The 19,698-nt window shown below is 43.3% G+C and overlaps 1 protein-coding gene across 1 annotated transcript in view; it reads left to right on the top strand.

Annotated features, from left to right (window-relative positions):
• Positions 1-19,698, top strand: part of tdrd7a (tudor domain containing 7 a) — a 64,961-nt gene that overhangs the window by 30,537 nt on the left and 14,726 nt on the right. Inside the window, exons 11-16 of the mRNA XM_056280420.1 lie at positions 268-402; positions 967-1,050; positions 3,357-3,491; positions 17,008-17,118; positions 17,762-17,948; positions 18,348-18,502. Coding sequence (XP_056136395.1) covers positions 268-402; positions 967-1,050; positions 3,357-3,491; positions 17,008-17,118; positions 17,762-17,948; positions 18,348-18,502 — 807 coding nt within the window. The remainder of the gene's footprint in view (positions 1-267; positions 403-966; positions 1,051-3,356; positions 3,492-17,007; positions 17,119-17,761; positions 17,949-18,347; positions 18,503-19,698) is intronic.

Raw genomic sequence — 19,698 nt, 5'->3', positions numbered from 1 at the left:
GTGACAGTGAGCCAAGTCATCCGATGCAGGGTCAACCACGGGAGTTTCCACTACCTGAGGAGCTTGCGCAACTTTACCCCTTGCAATATCATTGTACATTATTATTATTTGAAACCCTTATTTTTCAGTTAAAATCTCATGAGAAATATACACAGAGCTCTCACCCATCAGAAACAATATAGGCAACATCTGTGTGACCAGCTGTTCAGATTGAACCAACTAAACAGCCTGCGCTATGTTCTATAACTTTTGTTTCTCCACTTCCAGGTAAACGCTACCTTCCAGAATGTGTGTGTGACCAGTGTGTGTCCAGATGGAATAATCTACTGCCAGCTGTGCTCCAGAGGAATCATTAAACTCAAAACGTTGCTGGACAGAATAGACGCTGCCTTCCTTTCTCAGGTACATGTCAGAATATTGAGCATCTTGGACTTGCCAAAGGTATTTATTGGCTTCACCGTTATAAGTCTTGAGGTTCTGCTTTTGAGAGTTTCATAACATTAACACTGATTTAACTCCCTTTTTTTACTTATTATTTGAATGAAGCAGTTCAGTGTTTAATTTTTACCTGAATACTGACCTCCAGTGATGTGAATAGCAGCAACAAATCAAACTGGAAAAGCAGCTTGATCTTTCCTCAAGGGTTTAAAAAAACAACAAAAACACCCAGCCAGCCTGGTTCCTGTGTTTTTGAATGCAGAAATCTGGGGGGTGGTTGGACCTTAAGATTTCTGTTTTAATCACTACCATTCAGCAACTCCCACTAATATTAATGATCATTATGCTTCAGGTAAGCAGAGATATTACACAGACTCTTAACCAAGTGCTTATGAAAAAGTGATGGACAGTGTCTACAGACGGAGGCTGTGGCATCAACTGAAACGAGCCTTGATGAGTACTTGTTTTTTTGGATCGTAATATAACTAGATTCTAACAGCCTTGTGTGTTTGTTTTTATTTGCACAAGGTGACATCAGAGTCCCTGGTGTCCAGACCATTCAGTGGCAAAGTCTGTTTGGCCCGCTGCAAAGGGAAATGGTCCCGAGTGGAGGTAGGTGACGTGACTCTGCTAAGGTTTTTCCCAAGTATACTGAAGGAACATTTGGACTCTTAACTGGTTGAGTTAAGAAAAATTATTTCTCTGGAAACTTTGGAGCTATGGCAAGAAATTAATCAGTCTGGGCATCCAGGTGTTGTGGCGGTTTATTCCGTTGCCTGAGAACACAGAGATCTCTGGTTCAAACCCCCTTGTTACCTCCGGCTTGGTCGGGCGTCCCTACATACACAATTGGCTGTGTCTGCAGGTGGGAAGCCAGATGTGGGTATGTGTCCTGGTCACTGCACTAGCGCCTCTTCTGGTCAGTCGGGGCGCCTGTTCAGGAGAGAGGGGGAACTGGGGGGAATAGCATGATCCTCCCACACACTAAATCCCCCTGGCGAAACTCCTCCCTGTCAGGTGAAAAGAAGTGGCTGGTGACTCCATATGTATCGGAGGAGGCATGTGGTAGCCCTCCCTGGATCGGCAGAGGGGGTGGAGCAGCGACTGGGACGGCTTGAAAGAGTTGGGTAATTGGCCGGGTACAATTGGGGAGAAAAAAAAAAGTAATCAGTCTAAAGGTTACCAATCTTTATAAAATCACGGACCATTCATTTGGAGACAGTTTTCTGCCTAGCTTTCTCACAGACCTCCTTATCACTCGACTAAATGAACCCATCACCATGAAATATGGGCCGAAGTGACACTGCATACCTCCATGTAGCTGCCACTGAAGCCATGCCTTCAGTGCTTGACGGTGGTGGTATGTCACTCCTATCTTTTATTTATTTTTGGTCTGGTTGTGTTTGTTTCGTTTCCATTGCATTCTGGTTTAATATCCATGTCATTTGTAATTGAAATACTTGTATATATTTTGTTTATCATAAAAAAATAAACTATTAATTATACTCAATCAATATTATAGTAGTGTGAAGTAGTAATAGTTCAGGCGATGGACATGGTCACAAGGCCATGAATTCTAGGATGGCATCCAGCGCATTACCTGTGCCCATGTCCATAGGGTTAGTGGTTGTGTCAGGAAGGGCATCCGACGTAAAATTTGACCAAATCATGCAGATTGACAAGACCGTACCAGATCGATTGAGGCTGCATGCTGGATCGGTCGAGGCCTGAGTTTACAATGACCGCCATTGGTGCTGTACCTTCACAGGGCACAGCACCTTCACAAACTATAAAATCCACTGTGGCGACCCCTGAGAAACAGGGAACAAGCCGAAAGAAGCGCAGCAATAATAGTAGCAACGTTAACTGTATGCAGAAATATTAATTCAACTGTTTCAACACAAAAGTATAACACATTTGAATTAATAAATTGAATGTTATTTGCTGTTAATTGCAAGAAGGCTAAATTATTAAGGAATTTGAGAATATAACAATTATAGAGGAATTGACCATCTACTACTACTATACTACCACTACTACAACTTTCAACTGTTCCCATTACAGGTCGCCACAGGGGATTATCCATTTCCACCTCTTCCTATCCTCCTCATCTTTAACAATAATGAGTAAAAATCAATAACAGGAAAAAGTTCACAGTCATAGATCATATTGATGTTTTTTATTCTGTAGTCGCATGTTCAGTTTTCTTCAGACAGTTCGCTTCAGAGCGACTTTCCACCTTCTCTCCCACTTGATGACAATGTTGGTGGATGAGACGAGGAGGGAGCGCAGCGCTTACATTGGCTGTGCCAGCAGTGGTCTCTTCCCCCTGAAGTTCGCCTGTTTTCTTTTCTTTCTGGGGGCTCCACCCCAACAATAAATTTCCACATAGCTGGGTTTGCTTCAACTGCCAGGATGACAACAATTAACTCAAATACTATAATAAGAAATTCTGCTGTTTGATGACTAATGCAATTACCTACTACGCACGACACGCGCAGCATGGTAGATCTAGCAGATTGAAGTGACAGCACACCAGCAGCTTTCTCCAGCCCGTGTAGGAATTAAAATTTTTTCTACTGGCCAGAGGGGCGGATGGTCTCCATAATTTACTTGCCAAAGACTAAATTTACCTGCATTTAGTGACTGGTGAGTGTTAATTTTGGACCCTGGGTGTGATACTTGTCAAGAATTTTTGCTTTTTGAAATCATCATGCCTAAGATGAGCCAACACACAGTTGGAAATTCGTGACCATGGAACTATGCCCCCAGCATACAACTTGAAGCTTGTTAAGCACAAATTTGAACCCATTGCATCGGAACAGTTTGGATTTGTAGATTTATCACCTTTAATGTTTCCTCCTCAGTTTGAAATAGCTTGACCATCTGTATTTATGGTTGTTATATGTATGTTTTAGATCACCAATCTTCATGGCAACCGAGTAATGGACATTTTCTTCGTGGACCTGGGTTTATCTGCCTCTGTAGAGGTGACTGAGCTCAGAGAGATCCCCCTGCCCTTCCTGAATGACCTCACTGCCATACCACCACAGGTTAGCACTATGTTTGTAACCTCCAGCCATTAGTGCTGTAACACTGTCTTCTTCTTGCCGTTAAGTATTCATATGAATCGCAGCTACATTATTCTCTATTCAGTGTAATGACCAGGACTCTCATGGGTTCTAATGCTCTTACATATAAGATGGCAAGGCTGTGTCCAGATGCCTATTTGGCTGCTCTACTGAGACTGTGCTTATATTTCGTTTTGTTTGTTAGTTCTTGTTATTACTTGTGCACCTATTTCATTGGCACAGTACAGTTTTAAACATCAATTTAAGGATCACTCACCACTTTAGTTTATCCACCTCTTCATGGCCGGAGGAGAATTTGTGAGTCGCTAAACACAGCAACAATAGGACCCCCTCCTATTGTTGCTGCTCTAGTGCGCAGTGGATGGAGTGAGATGTGCTTTTGGGAGCTCCTCTCCACTTGTCTTTTATTTGCCATGTGGTTGCTAATTATAAAGTTCCGCCGAAGTTTGATGAAGCTAGGCCATACAAATGTTGGAAAAATTAAGTCAATATCTGGATGTGGGTTACTGAACTCGACAAAAAGAAACAAGCCCTAACTGTTGCTTTGGGGCTTGAAGGAAGAGCCAGGGAAAAACAGCCATGGAAATATCTGCAGAACGGTATGGCAACATTGTTAGCAAAATTGGACGGTGTGTTCCTGAAGCAGGAAAAAGATCATGCATACGAAGCATATTCTCATTTTAATGGCATCACAAAAGACAGTTCTGTTTCTATGGCGGACTATATTATTGATTTTTAACAGCGATAGAACCAGATGAAAAAGTATAAAATGATACTTCCTGATGCTGTGTTAGCTTTTAAGCTGTTAGACATTGCTTGTCTAGATGAGAAAAACAGGCAACTGGCATTGACAGCGTGCACAGAATTAACGTCCTCTATGAAATCAGCACTAAAAAGAATTTTCGGAGGAAAACTGTCAGACTTGTCAAATGGCATACAAGTGAACCAGGGGTAGGTATTGGTCAGGATGGAGCTGTTGTATTTGTTAGACATGGTGAAATGCTTGTTAGCGTGCATCACTCTAGGCTTTGTAAGGTGAACACACAGGATCAGGACAAGCAAACTGTACAAGATTTTGCTAACAGACAGGAAGTGAGAAAGGCATCTTTGACAATGCAGCAGATAACTCAGTCAGTCAACAAAATACAGACAATGAATAGGACATCAATGACAGGGAAGTAAATACAGGGGAAGTAGTGCATCCACCAATAACACAAACTGAAACAGAGCACAATGTTTGTGGTAACCCTGTCTCTTCTGCAGGTGTAAAGTTAAGAACAGGACGGACCAACATTTATGAACAGAGATGACTGTGTTTTACATAGAGCCAGAGTTTTAGACAGAGCAGGCAAAGCTACAGGAAAGAACAAAAATTGGTATAACCTGCAACATCTTGAGCCTGGTGGCAGTGATGGACAAAAGGAGTCAGTTGACATGTCATGTGTTGATAGTCTTGATATTGAAGCAGAGGACAGGGATGCTGATGTACTTATAACCAAAGACATTTCATTTGACACAGCTAAACAGGAAAAAATAAAGAATTGGGACAGTCATGATGTTTTTGAGGAAGTTGAAGATGCAGGTCAAAAGTGTGTTTCCACTAGTTGGGTCTGTAGTCTCAAAGAAACTCCCAAGGGTATTGTGCCCAAAGCACGGCTCGTAGCCCGAGGTTTTGAAGAGCTTAAAATCTAAGAGTCGCAGAAATATTCCCGAACGTGTGTTTCTGAATCTCTTGAGACTGTTGTTAACAATAATCTGTCAGAATCGGTGGCAAGTCTGTTCTTTGGACGTCAAATCTGCATTCTTGCAGGGCATGGAGCTGTCCAGGGATATTTATCTTTGCCCCTCTTCGAGGCAGGGAGTGAAATTGTTCTATGGAAACTAAAGAAATGTGTATATGGTCTTGCTGATGCATCACTGTATTGGTATAACAAAATGAAGGAAATCATGGTGAGCACAGGTGGTAAAGTGTCGCAGGTGGATCCAGCAGTCTTTTATTGGTTAGATGAGCAGTTTAAGGTTACAGGAGTACTTGCATGTCATGTAGATGATTTTCTTTGGACAGGCTCACAAAACTTTTTAACAGATGTAATTCCTCAAATTAAGTCCGTATTCCATGTTGGACGCGAGGAGTGTGGAAATTTCTGCTATGTAAGAATGGATTTTGTCACTGTTGATGGTGTAGTTCAGGTACATCAACACAGTTACATTGAAAATCTACAGCCTCTTCACATGCAAGCAGCAAATGCTATACAGAGAAATGCACCCTTAATGAAAGTGGAAAAAGAGCAGCTAAGGTCAAAAATACCCATGTTCTTACTAATAAACACGACGTTTATTTAGTTCACAGACTTTTTAGTTTAAAGCAACAACACCCTGTGACTGCTGTTTTATCAACTAAACTTCTCGCATGCAGCGCCCAGGTCAAAGGGGACCCCATTTTACCATAATGAACAGAGTAGAGGGGAAATACATGTTAACAATAACAATGACAATTACATTTGAAATACTACTGCCACTTTTACCACTTTATCACTCTGCCTCAGACACTTTCCACGGACACTTTACTCATCTCATCTCATCATCAGCTGCTTCTCTGGGGTCAGGTCACAGTGGCAGCAAGCTAAGTAGGGCACTCTAGATGTCCCTCTCCCCAGCAACGCCCTCCAGCTTCTCTTGAGGGATCCCAAGGCGTTCCCAGGCCAGATTGGACATGTAGTCCCCCCGGCAAGTTCTGGGTCTACCCCTGGGTCTCCTCCCAGTTGGAAGTGCCCGGAAAACCTCCAAAGGAAGGCGCCCAAGGGGCATCCTATTCAGATGCCTGAACCACCTCAACTGGCTCCTTTCAATGCGAAGGAGCAGTGGCTCTACTCCGAGCTCCCTCTGGATGTCTGAGCTCTTCATCCTATCTCTAAGGTGAGCCCAGACACCCTACAGAGGAAAATAATTTCAGCCGCTTCTATCCGGGATCTCACACACCCTTTTGGTCACTACCCAAAGCTCATGACCATAGATGAGGATTGGAATGAAGATTGACTGGTAAATTGAAAGTTTTGCCTTCCGGCTCAGCTCCCTCTTCACCACAACAGTCTGGTACAACGCCCGCATTACTGCTGATGTTGCACCAATCCGCCTGTCAGTCTCCTGCGCCATCCTACCCTCACTCGTGAACAAGACCCCGAGATACTTGAACTCCTTCACTTGGGGCAGCAACTCATCCCCAACCCGGAGGGAGCAATCCACCATTTTCCAGTAGAGAACCATAGCCTCAGACTTGGATGTGCTGGCTCTCATCCTGACCATTTCACACTCAGCTGCAAACCACCCCAGTGCACACCAGAGGTCACGTTCTGGTGAAGCAAACAAAACCACATCATCTGTGAAGAGCAGAGATGCAATTCTGAGGTTCCCAAAATGGACACACTCCTCACCTTGGCTGTACCTTGAGATTCTGTCCATGAATATCACGAACTGAATCAGAGACAAGGGACAACCTTGACAGAGTCTGACACCCACCGGAAATGTGTTTGACTTTGTACCAAGAATGCAGACACAACTCTCACTTTGGTTATACAAGTACCGGATGGCTTGTAGCAACTGCCCCAGTACGCCATACTCCCGCAGTACCCCCCACAGAGTGCCCCGGGGTACACGGTCGTAAGTCTTCTCCAAGTCCACAAAACACATGTAGACTGGCTGGTCAAACTCCCATACCTCCCTCAGCACTTCCGCAAGGGTAAAGAGTTGGTCCGTTGTTCAACAGCCAGGACGGAATCCACATTGTTCCTCCTGGATCCGAGGTTCGACAATCGGTTGGAGCCTCCTTTCCAGCGCCCTAGCATAGACTTTCCCCGGGAGGCTGAGCAATGTGATGCCCTGATAATTGGACATGTCTTGTGAATGTTCTCATTCATCCAGGTCATGGTTATCCAAAGGAGTTGAATCAAGTGCAACTGGACCTGGTATATATCCGTGAAGACGTTTCGCCTCTCATCCAAGAGGCTTCCTCCGTTCATGCCTTTCTGACTAGACCAAGCTAGTCTGACTGGCTGGTGATGAGACTCAGAATTTATTCTCTTTGGAGTCTTGTCAGAGCTAGAGATGTCCATGGCTCTTTGTGTTCCGATGTTTACCAACGCCCGTCGCTAACAGAGCCATAGGAACGAGTGGCTCTTTTGTGTGTCGATGTTTGGCCGCGCCCGTCATTATCGGAGCTATTGATATGCGTGGCTCTCCTGTGCTCCGATGTCCAGCCACGCCCATTGCCATCGGAGCTACTGATTTGCATTTGTTTAGCAGCAACGGTCGTTGGGGGTGTTAGTTTCGACTTCATTATTCAGTGGTCATGAGAGTCATTGGAGCCGTTAGTGACCGACTGTTGTTCTTGGAGGCTAGGCTTCTTGAGTCTCCTGGGTAGAGATGAAAGGACGGCATTGTAAGTGGGAGATAGGTGGTGTCGCAGACCTCCTCCTCTGTTGAGGGATGGTTTTTTTTTAGTTTCGCATAGATGGCTTCCTTCATCCCTCTTTCAAACCATCTATCTTCTCTGTCCAAAATGTGTACGTTGCTGTCCTCGAAGGAGTGTGTCTTCTCCTTTAGGTGTAGATAGACTGCTGAGTCTTGTCCTGAGGAGTTTGGCCTTCTGTGTTGGGCCATCCGTTTGTGTAGTGGTTGTTTTGTTTCTCCTATGTATAGGTCAGTGCAATCCTCATTGCATTGTACAGCATACACCAGATTGCTTTTTCGGGTGTGTGGTACACGGTCTTTGGGATGAACCAGTCTTTGTCGGAGTGTGTTGCTTGGTATATATCCGTCTTCACGGTTATATGCACTTGATTCAACTCCGTTGGATACCTGATAATTGGAGCACACCGGATGTGCTCCAATTATCACACTTTACACTTTATTTATTCATTTATTTTTATTTACACTTAACTCATTCAATCTATTTACACACTTGGACATACTTGAATCCTGCTTTATACTTGCTTCCTCTGAATCATTTGTTTAGTCACTTTCAAGACATGTCATACCACTGTTATGCTGATGATACTCTTCACTATTTCTCTGCCAAACCCAATAACCTGACCCAACTGTCCTCCCTCCATGATTGTTTAGCTGCCACCAAACACTGGATGTCCCTTAATTTCCTCCATCTTAACCCCGACAAAACTGAAGTTTTCTTAATTGGTCCTGAGAAGTTTTACACTGCAGTTGATCAGTTTATTGGCCCATTCATTCAAACATCAAACCTACCGCTAACAATCTTGGTCTCATCTTTGACCAGAATGTCTGTCGATCACCATGTTACTAAGCTTGTCCAGTCCTGTTTTCTTCAGCTACGAAATATTGCAAGAATCAGAAATATTGTGTCTTTTAACACTAGAATGACCAAGATGGTCATTATGACCATTTTGGATTTTCAAAGTTTAATAACTTTGGGGGGGGGGAAGATGGTTATCCTGAAATTGCATATATTTGCATTAAAATTAGTTTTAGATCAATCTCACAAAAAAAAGTTACAATAAGATTACATAAAATGACCATGGATAGTCAACATAATTTGCGTGTGATCGTGCATGTCGTCACTATTTATGACGTGTGTTGGTTGCATCATTTCCTTCGCGAAGTTCATTGCTCTGGCCTAGAAAAAAAGCTAGCATTCTCCAGTGCAGAGAAAGTCTAAATTTGATTTTTGATTTTTGCCAGCATGTCTGGTAACAGACGCCGTTTCAGACACACCATGACTATCACTGTTGCGTTGCAGTATTTACAGGCATTAGACAGCGGCCATTTTAAATTGTTTGAAAAATAGTTAAAAGTTTTTAAAATGTCCATTTTGGTGTCAGTTTCATAGCAGACATACTAACATATGTAATGCATTATTATCGCAGTTGGGTATTTTTCTGGACAGAATATAGAGTTTAAAAACGCGGCAGTCAAAATGACCGCCCACGGTCATTCTAGAAGTTTTTCAGTTCCAGTCATTGTTTGGGGCTGTTTTTTTTAATTTTTTTCCCCAATATTTTATTAGGACAACAATGTAACACAAAAGCACAACCACAAAAGAACAGATATTATCGTATTTTACAATTTCAAACCTGCTTTCCCTCAAACCGGGGCCCCTGTGAGCTAACTACACTGCTCAAAAAATAAAGGGAACACCTAAAAACACAATATAGACCTCGATGAATGAAATATTTCAGCTGAAAATCTTTATTTATTAGACAGAGGAATGTGTTTAGAGCAAAATAACCTAAGAATGATCAATGAAAATCAAAATCATTAGCCCATTAAGGTCTGGACTCAGAATCATACTCAAAATCAAAGTGGAAAATGAGAACATAGGCTGATCCAACTTCTGTGGAAATTCTTCAAGACGATTCAAAATGAGGCTCAGTAGTGTGTGTGGCCTCCACGTGCCTGTATGCACTCCCTACAATGTCTGGGCATGCTCCTGATGAGACGACGAATGGTCTCCTGAGGGATCTCCTCCCAGACCTGGATCAGGGCATCGGTCAACTCCTGGGCAGTCTGTGGTGCGACATGGCGTTGGCGGATGGTACGAGACATGGTGTCCCAGAGGTGCTCGATTGGATTCAGGTCTGGGGAACGTGCAGGCCAGTCCATAGCATCAATGCCCTCGACATACAGGAACTGGTGACACACTCTGGCCACATGAGGACAAGCATTGTCATGCATGAGCAGGAACCCAGGGCCCACTGCACCAGCATATGGTCTGACAATGGGTCTGAGGATCTCATCCCGGTACCTAATGGCAGTCATGGTACCTCTGGCTAGCACGTAGAGGTCTGTGCGGCCCTCCAAGGATATGCCTCCCCAGACCATCACTGACCCACCGCCAAACCGGTCATGCTGGAGGATGTTGCAGGCAGCAGAACGTTCTCCACAGCGTCTCCAGACTCTCTCACGTCTGTTACATGTGTTCAGTGTGAACCTGCTCTCATCTGTGAAGAGCACAGGGCGCCAATGGCGAATCTGCCAACCAAGATGTTCTCTGGCAAAGGTCAATCGGGCTGCACGGTGTTGGGCTGTGAGCACAGGCCCCAATTGTGGACGTCGGGCCCTCATACCATCCTCATGCATTCTGTTTCTCACTGTTTGAGCAGAAACCTGCACATTAGTGGCCTGTTGAAGGTCGTTTTGTAGGGCTCCGGCAGTGCTCCTCCTGTTCCTCCTTGCACAAAGGACCAGATAGCGGTCCTGCTGCGGGGTTGCTGTCCTCCTGCGGCCCCCTCCACGTCTCCTGGTGTACTGACCTGTCTCCTGGTACCTCCTCCATGCTCTGGACACTGTGCTGGGAGACGCATCAAATCTTCTTGCCACAGCACGCATTGATGTGCCATCCTGGATGAGCTGCACTACCTGAGCAACTTCTGTAGGTTGCAGATACCGCCTCATGCCACCTCTAGTGGTAAGGGCACTAGCAAAATGAAAAACTAACCAAAGATCGGCCAGAAAAGATGAGGACAGGCAAATGGTCTGTGGCCACCACCTGCAAATCCATTCCTTTTATAGGGGTTGTCTTGCAAATTGTCTAATTTCCACCAGGTGGAAATTAGACAATTTACCAACAGGTGAAATTGATTCACAAATCAGTGTTGCTTCCTAACTGGACAGGTTGATATCTCAAAAGTGTGATTGACTTGGAGCTACATTGCATTGCTTATGTGTTCCCTTTATTTTTTTGAGCAGTGTAGATGATTCCCACCCCACAGTCCTCCTTGATGGGATTGAAACGGTGCATGAAGCATGAAATCAAATTGAGCACTCACATACACAGCGACACAAGCAAACAAAAATTAGAAATCATAATAATATAGACATATATAAACCAACACTAGAAAAGAAGAGTTCGTAATTGCTGACATTCAGGCCGTTACGCTGTACTATTGACGATCCGAAGCTCAGGAGGTAAATGTTGTGGTTTCACCGCCCCAGCTGCCTTGCCAGCATGTTCGAGCCACTCCTAGGGCTCGGATGCGCTGGGAACATCCGAGCGCTCGGTTCGTGCTCTGAGGAGACGAGCATTGCGCTGCACCAGGTGTTTGCCATCATCCATCAGGCACACCTGCGGCAATCAGACAGCCCTCTACAAGAAGTCTCCCAGAGTGACTCTCTGTGCTTTGCCGTACTGAACCCTGCAGTAAAAGCTCTGACAAGCCTATTCCAGTGATTCCTAGTAACCCTTTTCTCCTGTCTATTCCCACGCTGTTGTTTTGTTTCTCCCAGTGTCTAACTCCTGTGTTCCTGTTTTTCATCTTGCTGTTTTTGTTTCTCTCAAGACCCTTCCTCCTTGACTTCCTCACTCCTCGCCCCCAGCGACAATCACGTTTCCCTAGACCCCCTCCAGCGATCTCCCTCCGCGTCTCTCTCCCTGGACCCCTCCTTTCGGATTTGACTTCCTGTATCACGGACTTGGACTTCCTTGGACAGCCCCTCGCTCAAAGGATTTGGACTTTGGTAGCCAGGTGCACGCACATCGTCACAACACCCCGCCAAACATATTTCCATTATTACACGTAGGTAAGATTTTGCAAGTTAGACACCAGCTTTCATTACACACACGTAGTATAGCACACATCTCACAAACAGACCCCGCTATCCTCAACATACATTCCTCCCACCTTAGATTCCCGTTATTATTTTTGTGGCAGTTTGTTTATTTTATCCTGCATTAAAATTGCCTCCGGGTTTCTCAGTACTTTGTGTCCGTCTGCCTTTGGGTTTCGCTACCAGAGGAGACCATATATCTTGACACTGAGAAAACCTTCAACAGGGTGGAGAGGGCCCATTTGTTTGCTACGCTACGACAGTTTGGCTTTAGTGAAGGCCTTGTTTCATGGATTCAATTACTTTACTCTTCCCCTCACGCATCAGTGTGTACAAACACCCACCACTCTGAACCCTTCCCCCTCTTCTGTGGGACGTGCCAGGGATGTCCGTTGTCACTGCTCTTGTTTGCGATTGTTATTGAGCCACTGTCGATTGCTCTAAAGGCAGAGAGCGGGTTTAAGGGCATCTGGAGGTGAGGTACAGAACAGAGTCTCACTACTATATGCTGATGACCTGCTTTTATACGTGCATGACCCCTTGCCTAATATCCCTCATATTCTTTCAGTCTTGGAATCTTTTGGTGTGCTCTCGGGTTATAAATTAAATATCCCAAAAAGCATATCTTTCCCTAACAATCAATTAGCTGCAGATTTACCAATGTCGTCAATACCTCTTCATACAGCACAAAAACCAAACGATGTGTGAAGTGTATTATGATGGCTAGTGATAAGCCAAGCCCAGCTTAGCGGCTAAGCTAGTTGGACACCAGCTCCTGTTGGTGGCTAGCAGTGAAGAGAACCTCTTCTTAGCGCCGCTTCTCAGTGTAATCTGTAGGCGAGCTGGAAACAGAAGAGCTGGTCTGAGGCCCAGGTTGTACAGCTTAGCCATGATGTCCCAGTACTTTGAACGCTGCTCTAGCACCTCCGGGGTGTAGTCTTCAAATATCTGTACGGGCGTCCCACGGTACTGGCGGTGTCCTCGGGCTTTGCAGACGATTAGGTCCTTGGTCTGGTAGCGGTGGAGCTGGACGCTCCAGGTCATGATCTCGACCCCGGCTGTGGTCTGGTTGCAAGCGACCTGTGTGCACGGTCCAACTCGGGAGGAAATTGAAGAACCTGATCGCCTAGCAATTCGACCAGGAGTTTTGAGAAGTCCGTAGGTCGAGGCCCCTCGATAGATTCTGGGAGTCCAATAATCCGGATATCATTCCTATGGCTCCAACTCTCCAAATCCACTGTCTTGGCAATCAGCTTGGCGTTGCTATCGGCTAAGACCTTGCATCACTCCTCCAGCACTTTGATTTGCTGATCATGTAGGTCAGCCATCAACTCCAGATACTCAACACGCTGACCGTGTTCGGTTACTGTAGCCTGGGTTTTGTTCAATTTCTCCTCAAGAGCCGCAAAATCCGCTTTAAAATCGGCAGAGATGTTCGCTCTGTGCTCTTCTAGCAGGCTAGCTATGGCAGCCATACTTGGGCTATCACATGGTGTGGTCAAAACTTCGACGTCTCCCCTCTTAGATGTCTTCACTGATTTCGACATTATCTCGGTATGTACCGTGTGTAACAGTTTATGTTTGCAGATACATTTTTTGATTGTCAGGGGTTATGAAAAAGTAGTATTTTCAAGTAAACTCACAGGAGAGCGAGACCAACATGTCTTATACATTCTAACGTCACCGGAAGTCCCCTCCTTTGCAACTGTTTTAATATTTATTTTCAGTTCTTTTTTTTACATTTCATGTTTACGTTTGTCAGATTAGCAATATGTGTTTTCCGTTTTGTTTTTCAGGTAATATTTTCACTTTCTCAATTTTGCTATTCAAGTTTGACCATGTCTGAAGTTTAAATTGTTTAAAAATAGTATTATCGTTGTAAAAATCTTAATTTTGGTGTCAGTTTCATAAAAGACATACTAACATATATAATGCATTAATATCTCAATTGTGTATTTATCTTGACAGAATATAGAGTTTAAAAACCGGGGTCTTTTGACCGCCCATGGTCATTTTAGGTAGGAGTGAAATCCCAGTCGTTCTATTGTTAAGGATATCAAAAAATTAATTCACACTTTCATTTTCTCCCATCTAGATTACTGTAACTCCCTCTACTGTGGCCTCAACCAAACTACTTTAAATCATCTATATTTGGTTCAGAATGCAGCTGCTAGACTACTAACTAGAACTAGCCATAGGTCCCATATTACCCCTATTCTTGTATCCCTCCATTGGCTTCCTGTAAAATTCAGAACAATCTATACAGGTATGAAAATCACTCACCTTTCGGCGAAATTCGCCGTTTTGAATCCAAAATAGGTGACCTACGTGAATCGTGTAGATCCGCTGAAAAAATATTTGCGGGGGGGGGGGGTATGGACCGGACATGAAGTTATACACGAGAGCGCGGAGCCATGGTGAGGTGGCCTATCGAATTCGCCTTTTTCATTTACAAAAATATTCCCCCTACGAGCGCGAGGGGCCTCGCGTCACCAGTCTTCTCTGGGAAGGTACCGCTACCGGATTGGTTCGTGAAGTGCTCGTGCAACGAGTGCTTGTGCTGACCAAAGCGATCGATGGAGCAGCGCACAGGGGCTGAGGGAAGACGACTCTTTGGACTAACGTTAGCTGACTGGTGCCTGCCTGACTGAATTTGGTGAGCGTTTCAATCATTTCAATATTTTCTGATGTATAACGTTACTCAGGAGCTCTGTTGGCCTAGCCTAGTCCTACATGATTTCAAGTAGCTAATCTATCACTAGCTAGAGATTTGATAAAGAATCCACGAGTCATCGACGCATATGTTAGCTATATTCCACACAGACAGGTGGAGAGATTTGCAAATGTCTTGTGGAAAATTGTTAGCCAGCTAGTTAGTAGGGTAACGTTAGCTAACGTTAGCTTACACCGTATACGCGGCAAACTAGGTTGTATAGCTAACGTTATCCCACAAAAAGAAACATGATGAACGTTAACTGTTGGCTAATTCTCAAAATCTCTAAAACCCATTTCAGGACGTGTGGACTGAGGAACTGGTGCGGTGGGAGGCTGAGGTAATGTTAACGCTAGCTAGCTAATGTTAGCTAGCTTTTTGTGTTCTAAGTTAGCTAACTCACACTGTAGAATCTGAGTCAACAAATTAGCTAACGTTACGTTAGCGAACGTTAACAATATCATAATTTCACTGTCCTATGTGTATGTGTCACAGGACAGGCTTATATCAAAGAACTGGACTGTAACCGTCGATTTATGAGTTGCGCAAGCCTGGGGGCTCTCTAGTGCCTGGCTGTTCCAGGATCACGCTAAAGCGCAGGCGAGCGTAGTGAAATACATCGTGTAAGTTTACATTCACAGAATTATGTTGAGTAATGTTAGTCAGTGGAAGGGACGTAATGTTACTTATTAACCTACTATATTGTAACTGTAAATACCGGATACCTTTTAATCTGAAATCCAACTATGTATGTAAGCCTAACGTTGTGTGTAAAACAATTTTCAATTTTACTCTGTGGGTTAGGGTAACATTAGGCCTATAGTCTAAGTTACTTGTCTGAACTTGTGAAACACTCGTTTACACATCTGATTTCAAGTGGACAGATATCTGTATAACGTGACGTCAGATCCAAGTGTGAACAACCACCACTTATGAAGTTAAACTAGAAGTCAACCCTACTAACGTTAACATTGTTTTTCCAGAATGAGTGTGTTAGGAGAGAAAGATGCTCTTCTTGTAAAACAAGTGGATACAGGCATCAAATGCAGCTGGAATTGATCGTGGCTTAAACTAGAAGGGAAAATAAGAGTGAAAGAACAAGAGCTCTCATTCCATCTGTCAGATGTCTTCCGGAAGATCAATAAACAAGGATTCGCACGATGCATTCTCTGCCAAAAAGATATAAACTACACCCATACACATGTTGTTAGTATTCCTATCTTGTTTTGCCACTATTACCCTATATTAAAGCTGTGCTCTTGCGCATTTCATGAGAAAAGTTGTCAGTCTCGTTTCTTATATAGCATAATGTGAACATATACATACTGTCTTGTAATTATGCTTGATTTTTCTCTCAAAGTGCACCAGATTGATGCATTTAAATATAAAATGTTCAGAATTTTCTTCCGAGGGAGCATGCCCCCAGACCCCCCTAGAGGGTCATATCCTTCTCACCTTTTTCACCCCTGACCCGTTTTCATGCCTGTCTATAAAATCTTATTGATTACATTTAAAGCACTGCATAATCTTGCCCCCCAATTATTTTTCTGCTCATTCCTCATTCCACTTCTCGACCACTTTGATCCTCAAAACTCGGTCTTTTATCCATTCCTCACTCCAACTGCAAAACAAAAGGTGACCGCGCCTTTGCAGTTTTAGCCCCAAGCCTCTGGAATAATCTTCCCCAATCCATTAGATTCGCTAAATCTTTGGCTTCTAAAATCCCATCTTTTAAGGCAAGCCTTTTTATAGATTCCCGCGCCTGACTTCTGTTTTGTTTTTGTTTTTTTAGCTTGGTCTGTTGCTCCCTATGCCATATTTTTATATTCATTGAATTTATTTTATGCATTTATTCATATTTTGTGTTTTCTTGGAGTAGTATATATGTTAAAAGAAAACTGAGGGAACATTATTTTTTGCTCTCTGTGAGCTTGGCTGCTCCAGTTATATTAAAGTGAATGCTTTGTCCTTGACATAAAGATGATGAAAACTACCTCTTTTTTTTTTCCAATTGGGCGTTGTGTTGTTTTTGTGAGAAAACATCAATTCTGGTAAATCAAAAAGTTACTGTTCCAACCTATGCAGGTGGCCCTATCAGAATTAAATTTCCATTAGGTTTTTTGTATTTCGCAAACTCATATTTGTCTTGTATGATGGCGTATTGAATTTTTGTGTTGTCTCTCATCCAAGGCTATCAAGTGCCGCCTAGCTGATCTGGCTGACCCAGCTGGAGGTTGGAGCCCTGAGGCGCTTCTCTGGCTAAGGAAAACTGTCGTTAACAGTGTAGACTGTAGTATAAAGGTGTGTATGCACATATACATGAACATTGCACAGTTACATAAACACACACAATGGATTTTAGGCAATGAGTACATACACAATTCTGCTCAACTGTAATGATGCTTAATTGTCAATGGGCTTGTTTTAACTCATTAAGCCAAGTATTTTATTGGTAATTTACAGTAACATACTCACTTTTCTAAAGGTCAAATGGTGTGGATGGAATTTATTATAGATGACTCCATCACTGAACCCTTAGTCTCAACCATGTGCCATGGAGGATAAAACATGCAGATTTTTCACTCTAGCCAATAAGCTCCACCAACTGGTTTTAATGATTAGCACACCTTCAATTAGAGAGGGGGAACTTATTTGTTAAATTGGCACTTGAGTGTTAAGTCTGCCTAAGAAGCATTGGCCAGCCTCTTAGTGCTCACCTCTGAATTGCACCCGAATAACTTGTCTTTGTCAATTAGCTGCTTTTTGTTTTTTTGTATTTTTTCCCATCATTTCTTTTTTTATTTATCTACTTATTTGCTTATTTTGAACAGTTTTTGAAAAAGCAGTAAGGGAATAAATGAAGCCACAGCATGAGACATGGGCTGGGGGTAAGACGTATCATCATCAAGTTTACTAACTCTCTTCACCCCAACCCTCCCCTCAGATCTCTGAATTGAAACCAAGTGAAAAGGACAAGCTGCCCTTCATCTTCCTGTTTACCAGTGCTGACAGTCAGGAGGTAGACAAGAGCGTTAACCATCAGCTGGCCCAGTCACACTGGTTTAAGAAACCCATTGTGGACAACAGCATTATTACTGTTACAAAGGCCAACAACAACAACATGGATACAGGTACAGGCATACACACTTATGATATGTTCAAATTTCTGTGGATAAACCCACAAAATGGTCAAACGAGGCCAGTGGCACTTGTTGACGTGAATAATGTTGTCATGGGCTTGTGTACCATAAATTATGCATTGAAAACTGTCAAAATTATGATCCTTGCTTCTACTTGCATACATCAATATCCTTTATAGTTCTTTGGTCTGTTGTCCATGACTTGTCTTATGGTTTGACTCTTGATACTGCATGTAATCAAGTTTAGGGCTTCCATGATTGGCACAGATATTGACTCTACTACTTTACAGAGTAGCATCTCAACAGCCTGCTGTTTGGCATATTTTTTTGTGTATGTGAGTGCACATGTATAAATGGCTACTTTGTGTGTTTGTGCCAAATAATCTGTAGGTGATGTACTGGAGAAGGCTTTTAGCAGACTAGCCCTGAGTCCTGCTTTGAGCTCACCAGCCCAGTACCAGCATAGTAAAGGAGACTGTCAGATCAAGACTAACAGGGATGATGAGAGGCCATTGCTAATGCCTCCTCCGCTGGACCTACCACAGGTTGGTAGTGAGGAAATAACAGTTTCTCTTGTAGCCAGCTTAGCATACGATCTCATTTTATGTTTGAACTCTTTCCTTAGGACAAAGGAAATGTTTTCTCAAGCACTGTATATTTATAGATGTGCAAATGGATCTTGATCAGGGATGGGCAACATGATTCAGAAAGGGCCGGTGTGGGTGCAGGTCTTTGTTCCAACCAAGCAGTTACACACCAGATTCTATTAGTCAACCAATAGTCTTGTTCCAACCAAGCAGTCTTTGCTAAGGGCCTTGATTTGTAGACTCAGGTGTGTAACTGCTTGGTTGGAACCAAGACCTGTACCCACCCCACACCGGCCCTTTCTCGATCATATAAAACTATCTATCTATCTATCTATCTATCTATCTATCTATCTATCTATCTATCTATCTATCTATCTATCTATCTATGTTGCCCATCCCTGATCTAGATAATCATGCATTAGACTCTTTTGATGTTTACTCGCACCAAATACCTCTGTCCCTCCAAGAACTGCGCTAGAAGTTGCAATGTATGTGATGCTTGCTCCTTATTCTTTGATTAAGTTTAGGCTTTCTGTAATTTAACAGTAGTAAATCATTGCTTTTGAACCTGGAGTTAACAGGCAATGGGAGTTTTATAGTATTACTGTTCTGATGTTCACCCCCACTGCAGCCTTAAGGCTAAATGTTATAAGCCCACGTGGGTTATAATGGTTTGCAAAATGAGGCAAAACAAAAAAGGGTATATGAAGTATGAACAACTAAATTATTAAAAATAGTATAAAAAGCAGAGCTAACTAGCTGGCTAAGCTAACTAGCTGGCACAGACAAAACGCCATGGAGCCAAAAAAGAATCCCGCAGCTAAGGAAGTCGGTGATATAAAAAGATGGCTCGACTTTCTGACAGAGGAGTTTGCAGCGGTCAGACTACTACAGAAAGCAGTTGTGGAAGAAGTCAAGGTCCTGAGGCTACAAAACACCAAGAAGGAAGAGGATCGTTTTCCTGGAGAAAGCAACAGGTGATTGCTTTCCTTCAGTTTAAGGGAATTGAAGTGGACAATAACAACATTGAGGCATGTCACCCTCTCCCTCAGAAAAACAAGCGTGATAAACCGGCCATAAAAATAAGGTTTTCGAACAGAAAGCATAAAACCGCACTGCTAAGGCAAGGAAAAAATGCTGAAAGGATCAGATGT

Source organism: Lampris incognitus, chromosome 5, assembly GCF_029633865.1.
Source record: "Lampris incognitus isolate fLamInc1 chromosome 5, fLamInc1.hap2, whole genome shotgun sequence".
Classification (NCBI taxonomy): Eukaryota; Metazoa; Chordata; class Actinopteri; order Lampriformes; family Lampridae; genus Lampris; species Lampris incognitus.
Note: the sequence above shows the minus strand (reverse complement) of the source record. Positions and strands in the feature narration are given on the sequence as shown.